The sequence below is a fragment of the Corvus kubaryi genome, unplaced genomic scaffold, assembly GCF_017639235.1.
Source record: "Corvus kubaryi isolate FWS band 111438036 unplaced genomic scaffold, C.kubaryi_AGA036_p1.0 37394, whole genome shotgun sequence".
Taxonomy (NCBI): Eukaryota; Metazoa; Chordata; class Aves; order Passeriformes; family Corvidae; genus Corvus; species Corvus kubaryi.
Genome location: NW_024581133.1, coordinates 12,042,072 through 12,050,462, shown reverse-complemented (window position 1 = coordinate 12,050,462; position 8,391 = coordinate 12,042,072). Strand labels below are relative to the sequence as shown.

Genomic DNA, 8,391 nt, shown 5'->3' with positions numbered 1-8,391 from the left:
GCCCCCCGGGTGGGCTCGTTTGGGTTTCTGATGGGTTGAGCAGGATCCAGCACCCCCTTTCCCGGCGGCTCCCTGGGCTCCCAGCAGCTCCCCTGATCCCGGGGGGGGGGAACAAATCCCCCCCCCCCCCCCCTCGGTGAGAAGCTGGATTTTTGGCCAGACTCCGGGCTGTACCTGTTCTGCCAGGGCTGAGCAGACGCCTGTCACCCAGCTCTGCGCCTCTTTGTTTTTCTAAGTAGCTTAGGAGGAGAAAACAGGAGTCAAAAGGAGTGTCCCCTCGTTAAGTGCCTGCCAGTTAAACCCATAAACATCTGCTTATTATAAGGTGTAATTTCCTTGGCTACCCGTGCTTTAAGCCCAGTTTTGCCCAGGATGCTTTTTGGTAATGACCTTATGCAAATACCTTCTGTGAATTGAATTCAAATTCTCCTTGGCTCTCATGTTTAATTGAATTTATTTCTATTTTTTTGTTCCTTCCTCAGTACTACGAAATGTCGTACGGTTTGAATATTGAAATGCACAAACAGGTGAGTAATTTCGAGGGGGGAAGTTGTGATTGAATTGATCTCCTGTTGCCCTTTTCCTCCACCTGAGGTAAAATCGGCCCTGATTGCACTAACTAGGGAATAAGTGCTGGAGGCAGGGATGTGACTCCAGGTGGGATCCCGTGGCCCGGCTGTTAAATTGGCAGCCGCAGGTTGATGGCACTTGGTGGGGTTATTTTGTCGATATTCATGAGGAATTTCGGTTTTAGGCTGAGTGTTTGTGCAGAGAGGTGAGAACAGCCTCTCCTCCCGTGCTGGGAGGTCAATACCTGGAATAGCGAGTTCCCAAGGCTTGGAAAACACTGATATGTGCTGTGTTCGCCTCTGGTCGTGTTGTGGGTACAACAGGGCTGTTTGTAAGGTCATCCCCTGCTCCTGGCCCTGCCGGAGCGTGAGACAGAGCAGGGAATTATCTCCAGGGCTCCCAGAGCTCACCGTGTGTTGCTCAATGTCACGGAGTTGTCTTTGCATCTGGGGAAATGAAGCAATGTTTGGGGCTGGTTGGGTTGTTGTTTTTTTTTTTTTTGTTCCCTTCCAGTCTCCTCTAATATGTAAGTTGCCTGAAGGAAAAAATAGAGAAGGCCCCAGCAGAATGTGGTGTGCTACCTTGATAAGATTATCGGTAAAGAGCCTAAAGGCTGCGCACATGATGGTAAAACTTAAAGGAATAAAGTTATTATTGAGATTAGACCTGATTATTTGTGCTGCTGCTGCTTACTGGTTTTAGAAGGAGTTCTAATTAAGAACTTAAGGCAGATAGAAGTTGACATCAACTTTGCCGCTCGCAAATCAGCCCCATTCAACTCCAAAGTGGTTTGGCTTAATAGCGGCATCGCCCTCCTCTGAGGAGGCTCGTTGGGCGCTGATGAGATGCAAAGCAGCGTCTCTGAATGCGCCTCTCTTCTTCCCTTTGCCTTTCTGCGCTGTAGTCACAGGGCAACGAAAATAATTCCTGCTTAGTCTTCAGTTTTTTATAAATATCTCCTTCCACGCAGATAATCCCGATTTCCCGCTCCGGGGCCGCTGCCCGGCCCAGGTGTCTTTGTGCGGGGGCTGCCCGGACCCCCGAGCTGGGGGAACCTTGGGCGGGTTGGTCCTGGGGTGCTCGGGAACAGCCCAAAATTCAGGATTGTGGGGTAGGCCCGGGGTGTCCTCCGCCGAGGAGGGGACGGCTTTGGGGTGTCCAGAGGGACACGGAGCCTGCAGCCGCCTCAGCAATGCCTGCGGGCTCTGGAGTGACCTGACCTTGGGGCAGAGGCTCTCCTCTCCCCACCCTCTTCCTACCTGGTCGCTCGGTGCTGGGAGATGCTGGAATAACGCCCCGGGATGTTGGGCTTGTTCGCCTGCTGGAGGCTGCCGTTCCCAAGACGTGCTGAGCGTTTTTCCACCGGCCTATGGGCGCATCCCGAGGGATCGGCGGGCTTTGGCAGCGCGGGGTGAGCGCTGGGAGATGTGGATGGAGCAGCCCCGTCCTCCGTGTGCCGTGGGGGTCTCGGGGGTGACTGAGGAGCCTTAGAATTCCCAGTTTGGTTCGGTCCCTCGCCGTCCTGGTCTTCCCCGGTGCTGGGCAGCCCAGGAGGCCCAGCGCGGTCCCTGTGCTCGGTGCTGTGCGGGTGATTCCAGCGGCATCCCGCGCCTGCCCGGGCCCTTCGCGGTGACATCTGCTGCGTGCCCGCTGCCGGGAACTTGGGGAAGCTGGAGCTGTCTCGTTCTGTAATTGACAGCAACGTGGAGCAAACAAAGCAGCCCTGGCTGCGCTTCCAGGCGAAAATGGGGCGAGCGGGAGCGGCGGGCGGGGAGTGCCGGACCGCAGCGGGGGCCCGGGGAGGGCTTTCCCCCTCTTTGGGGCCGCAGCATCCCCTGAAAGGCATCCCTGGCACAGCATCCCCCCGCCAGGCATCCCGCAAGGCATCCCGCTAATTGCGGCGTGGTCGTGCCGGCATCTGGCTGAGGGTGGCTGGTCCTGAACAAACAAGTTTATCAGCTGACCTGTTTAGCGGTTGACTTGTGTTTATCTGCACACAATCAAGTAGACTGAAGTGCTTGAATTATTCATGCAGTGTCCTGCCCTCCAGACTTGACTGCTTGTGATTACATCTGCTCCAGACAAACATTGATGGATACTTCATCTTTAAGCAAAAGGGGATTGTCTGTCTGTGGGCTTATATAACAGATTATCTCTTCCACGCTGAATATTAAGTGTGTGCATATGTGGCTGCGTGTGGGGCTGGGGGTTTTTTTGCCCTCCCCCCCTCCTTTCTTCTCGTTTTGTTTCTCGTTAGGAAAAAAAATGGAGTTTCATAAACAACTCCATATGCAAGGAAATATTTAGGAAGTGACTCCCCAGTCGGTTGCAGTGAATCGCTCCTTACATCAGTCTTCCTGCTGAACTCAACTCCTTCCCCGGGCTCAGCTTTCCTAAACCCGACTCCAATCAGGAGTTTTCTTTTGAAACCTCGGCAAAACTTTTTTTTCTTTTTTTCTTTTTCTTCTTTTTTTTTTTTTTTTTGTTCGGGTTAATTGATTTTTCCAAAAGAAACTTTGCTTCCCCTGTCGGCTGCACATTGTTTCTGTGCAGATCTCCGTGGATAATTGCCGAGAGCAATAACCATTCCAAAAGGAAAACTCATTTTGCGTGGGGAAACGGGACACCTCGGAGGACAGAACCTTTGTGCTGGCCTTTGATTTCTTGTTATGGCTGAGAACTCTCTACTGAAGCACTTCTTGTTTTCCTGCCTAATGCTTGGAACAAACCTAAAGCCCCCAGCACTTCCAGGGAAGAGAGGCAGCTTTTTTTTTTCTGTGTGTTTCTAGAATATTCTAGGAACACAATATCCTTTCTGTCGTGCTCGTTAGCAAGGAGTGCCAGGTAATAATTTGCTAAATACTTCACAAGCCGAGTAATTTGTGAGCTGTGCTCTCAGGCCTCCCAAGGCAGAAGGGAATTCTGGACTCAGGGGGGGTCCTGGCTGTGTTTTGGGGGTCTCAGCGAGCTGTACCCCATTGCTGGTGGTAATTCCCTAATGAGAGGTTGTGTCCTGCCCCTCCGCACCCCCGCCCTGAATTTAATTCTCATCAGCCAGGCTCTCCACTTTGCTAATAACGATAGCAGCCACAAATAGCTTTCAACATGCCATTGACAGCCCGCTTGGAGAGAGCACTTGAAATAGTGGTAGACAGCTGAAAGTACCCATAATTGTGCGCCCGAGTGAGAACCACACTGCTCAAGGGCCTGATTTTCATGTGCTTAAAGAGACAATATCCTGGTTTCAACAAATGCTGCTGGTGCTTCACGCCTCGTGTGATTTACTCCTCCTCCTCCGCCAGGGAGGAGGGTTTGGGGGGGATCTGGGGCGCCCGGAGGGGGCTGTGGGGTGCAGACCCTTATGAAAATCACTGCGGGGTGTGTGCAGAGGGAGCTGTGCTTGGGAGAAGAGGAGGGAGTTGGGGCCTTGCGAGTGGGAGCTGTGGGATAGTGCTGGTGCTGTGTTCCCGCATCCCATGGATGGGGCTCCCATCACCTTTGGCAGCCCCACCAACGCCATTTCCGGGAGTGTAGGGATGCAGTGATCGTGTGTAGAGATGTATTTGTACTTCCCCACGGAATGGTCACGTTCCTAAGGCTGCCAGAGTTCCAGGAACGTTTGGACAATGCTCTGAGCACAGGGTGGGATTGGTGGGGTGTCTGCAGGACCTTTGATAATTCTGGTGTTCCCTTCCATCTCTGGAGATTGCTGGAGTTAATGATAGAAATATGGATGTTTTGGGGTATTTTTCTGGAGGAGGAAGGGCAGTGCTCTGTGTTCAGCACCTTCTCTCCATCCTTCATCCTGCTGTGTAAATCCAGGAGCGAGGGCAGGCTGGACTTGGGGCTGGTGGGGCCCAAAATCTGTTCTGAGGCTCCACCTGCCATGGCCTGGTGGGATTCCCTTCCCCACTGAGAATCTGTTCCATTTGGGGGATGGATTGAGGGGTGTGTGACACGTGCAGGGTATTTGGGGTGTTCTCTGCAGGGCATTTGGGGTGCTGTGTGCAGGGTCTTGGGCATGCCCTGTGCAAGGTGTTTTGGGGTGCCTGTGCAGGGTTTTTTGGGATGCTCCCTGCAGAGCGATGCCTGTGGGGCTGGTTCCTGCAGGCAGCTCCATCTTCCCAGGAACAGGGAGCCCAGGAGGGGTCTGTGTCCAGTCCTGTGCCGTGCTGGGATCAGCCTGGGGGGTCACTCTGGGGCTGGGACATCCCTGCAGTCCCCATTTGCCTCATGGACATCCAAAGCTGAGACAATTTGGCACTGCCCAGAGCCCTGTCTGGGGGTGTCACCCCCACCCCCTGGATCCAGCCTGGAGCTCTGCACTCCCAGATTTTGGGTCATTTTAAGGCTGCTCTGCCTCTCCCATGACTGACATCTGGGGGGTTATTTTTAAATTCCCTCTGGCCCATCCAGGTGTAGAGATGGGAGTGCAGGGAGCTGGAGCTGTTGGGCACTGCCAGCCCCAGCTATTTAACACCGAGCCGCTGCCGCTCCGAGCCCATCCCAGCTCCCGACGGGTGCCAGGAGCAGCTCCCTGTGTCCCCAAGTGCTTCGGATGCTGCTGGTGGCTCTGGCCATTTTAAGAGCAGGTGACAGGAGCCTCAGCCGGGGCCAAGTGGTCCCAGTGTTGATTTATCACCGGTGCAGATGTTTTCTCTGGTTTCGCCCTCCCCACCACTGAAACCCCACCCGGGAGGTTCTGGGCAGGGAGCAGGGCAGATTCTTGGCAGGGGCACGGAGTGAGGGGGGATTAGTTGGGATTTCAGGTTCTCCCGACTCCTTGCCCTTTTTAACAACCATCAGCACCCCTGTGCTGGGGGGAGTATCCCGGGATTGGCTCCCGCAGGTGTTGGGGTGGGTGGGAGCCTCTCCCCGTGCCCCCCTCCGGGTGTTTTACCCGCCCTGGTCCAGGGAAGACGCAGGGCAGCGGAAGGGGATGCGGAGCTCGGCATTGCCATGGCAACCCGCGGTGGGAAAGGAGGCTTTCCTTGGCAGGAGCAGCTCGGGGGCTCCGTGGCTCTGGGCGAGGTGATGAATGAGCCCCGTGAAGGGGAAGGTTTTGGGCATGGAGCCCTCCCCTGTTCCCGGCGTTCCAGAGGATCCCTTTCCCTCCCGGTTAAAGTTTTAATGGGGACAACTGGAGTTCAATGTGCCGGGGAATGGGAAAAGGGAAAGTGAGCAAATATTTAAAGACGATTGAATCTCATGTTCACAGGAAACCTCACGGTTGTAAACATAATATTTTGGACATCCAATATCTCTGTGCTTGCCGGATCCCACATGGGAAGTCTCTTTCTGTGTGGAACGGGGAGTTTGGCTTCACATCTTGCTTGGAAGTTTTGGATTTAAAGGTGGAAGCATCACTTGTGTTGTTGGTCAGGGCCGTCTGGGGAAAACCCAGCTCCTTCCCTTCCTGCTCCATGGAATCAGCCTGGCTGGATGCTGTGTTTTTCTCAGGGTGCAGCCGAGGGAAGCTGGTGCTGGCACTGCTGTTTTCCCCTCAAACACTGATCAGATTTGTTCTAGAACCCGGGAGCTGGCCGGGCAGCGCTCCCGGAGCCGCAGCCACGCTTGCTGCATCCCGAATCCAATGGCTAGAGCTGGAGGAATAAATCTTTAATGGAGCTGGAGCTAAATATAATCTGATCAAAGTGCCAGTGCCAAAAAGTCTGGAAGGAGCTTTTCCTGTGGCTGGGCACGGCAGTGGCACCATGGGTGGCCGGTGGCACATGTGGTGCCAGCCCAGCTGCTCCGACCACGGCGCCGGGGCTGAGCTTGGATTCAGCACTCGGAGCTCCCGGCCCGGTTCTGTGGGAGCAGAGGAGCTGTCGGGTGGTCTGTGAGTTTTGGGTGCTGACAGCCTTGTGCTGGCCAGAGCCTGGCCCTGGGGACAGGGGTCACGATAGCGAAGTGTCACTGCAGCGATAGGACACAGGGAATGACTTCCCGCTGCCAGAGGGCAGGGATAGGCGGGATAGTGGGAAGGAATCCTTCCCTGGGAGGGTGGTGGGACACTGGTTGCTATGACTGCCCCATTCCTGGAAGTGTCCAAAGCCAGGCTGGAGCAACCTGGGCTCCTGAAAGGTGCAGGGAGTGGAACTGGATGAGCTGTGAAGTCCCTTCCAACTGAACCATTCCAGGATTCCATGATCCCCCAGCTGCCTGCTGGATCCACACATCTTCATGCTCAGGGCCGTGACGATCCTGGTGACTTGGTGGCTGTGGCTGGGGTACCTGAGTCCAAGCCGTGGTCACTTCCAGCCATTCCTGCCTTGGCACGGTGTGCCAGCACGTTCCCTGCCTCTGGAATTGCTAAGAAAAGCATCAGGTGTAACCCAATCACCGGAGTGCTTCTGGAGAAGACGATGGCCAGGAATATTCCTGGGGCTTTGCAGCCCCTGGGGGGCTCTGTGCTCCCCTTGGAGCAGGACCCGGAGCTCTGGGGTCTGTGGGGTGGTTCCCTGCATGGGGGTGACTCCAGGCTGGGGGAGATCAGGATTTTCCCAGTGTCTCCCTGCTTATGGTGATGCTGGGAATGCTGGTTGTGCTCACTGGGTTGTTCCTGTAGCAAGAGCAGTGTGTCCCAGCCATCCCCAGCTCCTCACAGCAAGGACTGAGTGTCCGTTGGGAATTTTCGTCCACACTGGGATATTTGGGGATTTTCCTTGAGAGCAGGTGGAGCCTGGGTTGCCTGGGCTTAAAACCCAGAGGTGCTGTAGGACCTGTCCTGGGGAGCTGAGCTGTGGGATCAGGAGGGTGAAGCCTCGGGGTGGATTTGGGGTGATTTGGGGAGCACAGGGGGGCTCTGGGAGCAGGGGGTGGCTGTGGCTGTCCTGGGAAGGAGGCTCCTTGCCAGCAGGAGGCCGGAGCTCTCCCGGTTAATCACTTGTGTTATTGATAACGAGCTGCTGGGGCTGGCGGAAGGAATTTCGGGGCGTTTGATTCCGTGCCAGCGCTCGGCTCCGGCCATTGTTATGGCGTTGGATCCTCGCGGCCGCTTGGCCGTGTTTGACTTGGAGCCGGAGCTGTTTTCACAGCTGCCTCGGCCAGGAGCAGCCGGAATTAACCCCTGGGAGCCGGGACACGGCCATCCCGCCGGGAGCGTCCCTGGAGCCGGGACACGGCCATCCCGCCGGGAGTGTCCCAGGGACGGCACCCCTCCAGGTCATCCCTGCAGGAAAGCGTTATCCCCAGGGAATTGTTCCCACAGACAGCACCTGGCAGGTGTTGGTGGATCTGGGTTGTTTCTGGAGTGGGATGTGAGAGTGGCAGAGGGAATGCCACCCGTGGGCAGGGAGCGGAGCAGACCCGCAGCCCTGGTGGGGACTCAGCTCCCTGCACGGGGCAGGTGGCTTTGGCTTTGCCAAGGTTTCTTTTGGAGAAACCAAACACCCACCACAGCCCTGGTGGAGATGGAGAGGGCCACCAAACCCTGTATTTCCTGGGATCCAGCCTCTCTGGAGAGCAGCAGCTGCTCCCAGGTTGAGGAGCTGTGCCTGGCTACATTTTCTTGAAGTCCGGGCTGGTGTGACACTGCCAGGACTGGTCCAGCACACTCATCCTGTGGTGGGAAGGCCATGGAAGTGTCCCAGGGAAGCAGGGATGTGTCCCTGTGCTGGAGAGCTTGAAGGGGCTTCCAGTGCCTCTGCTGGGAGCTGCTGCTTCCACCTGCGGGGCTGAGAAGGGACAGGGAGAGGGGAGGGACAGGAGGGGATCTATGGGATGGGACAGGGAGAGGGGATGCACAGGAGGGGATCTGTGGGATGGGACAGGGAGAGGGGAGGCACAGGAGGGGATCTGTGGGATGGGACGGGGAGA

At 56.0% G+C, this 8,391-nt stretch overlaps 1 protein-coding gene across 11 annotated transcripts in view; it reads left to right on the top strand.

The window, feature by feature from the left end:
* The window catches only part of TLE3 (TLE family member 3, transcriptional corepressor), a 27,496-nt gene that overhangs the window by 528 nt on the left and 18,577 nt on the right, over positions 1-8,391 (top strand). For all 11 annotated transcript variants that reach the window (XM_042039220.1, XM_042039219.1, XM_042039227.1 and 8 more), the window contains exon 3: positions 483-527. In XM_042039220.1, coding sequence (XP_041895154.1) covers positions 483-527 — 45 coding nt within the window. The remainder of the gene's footprint in view (positions 1-482; positions 528-8,391) is intronic.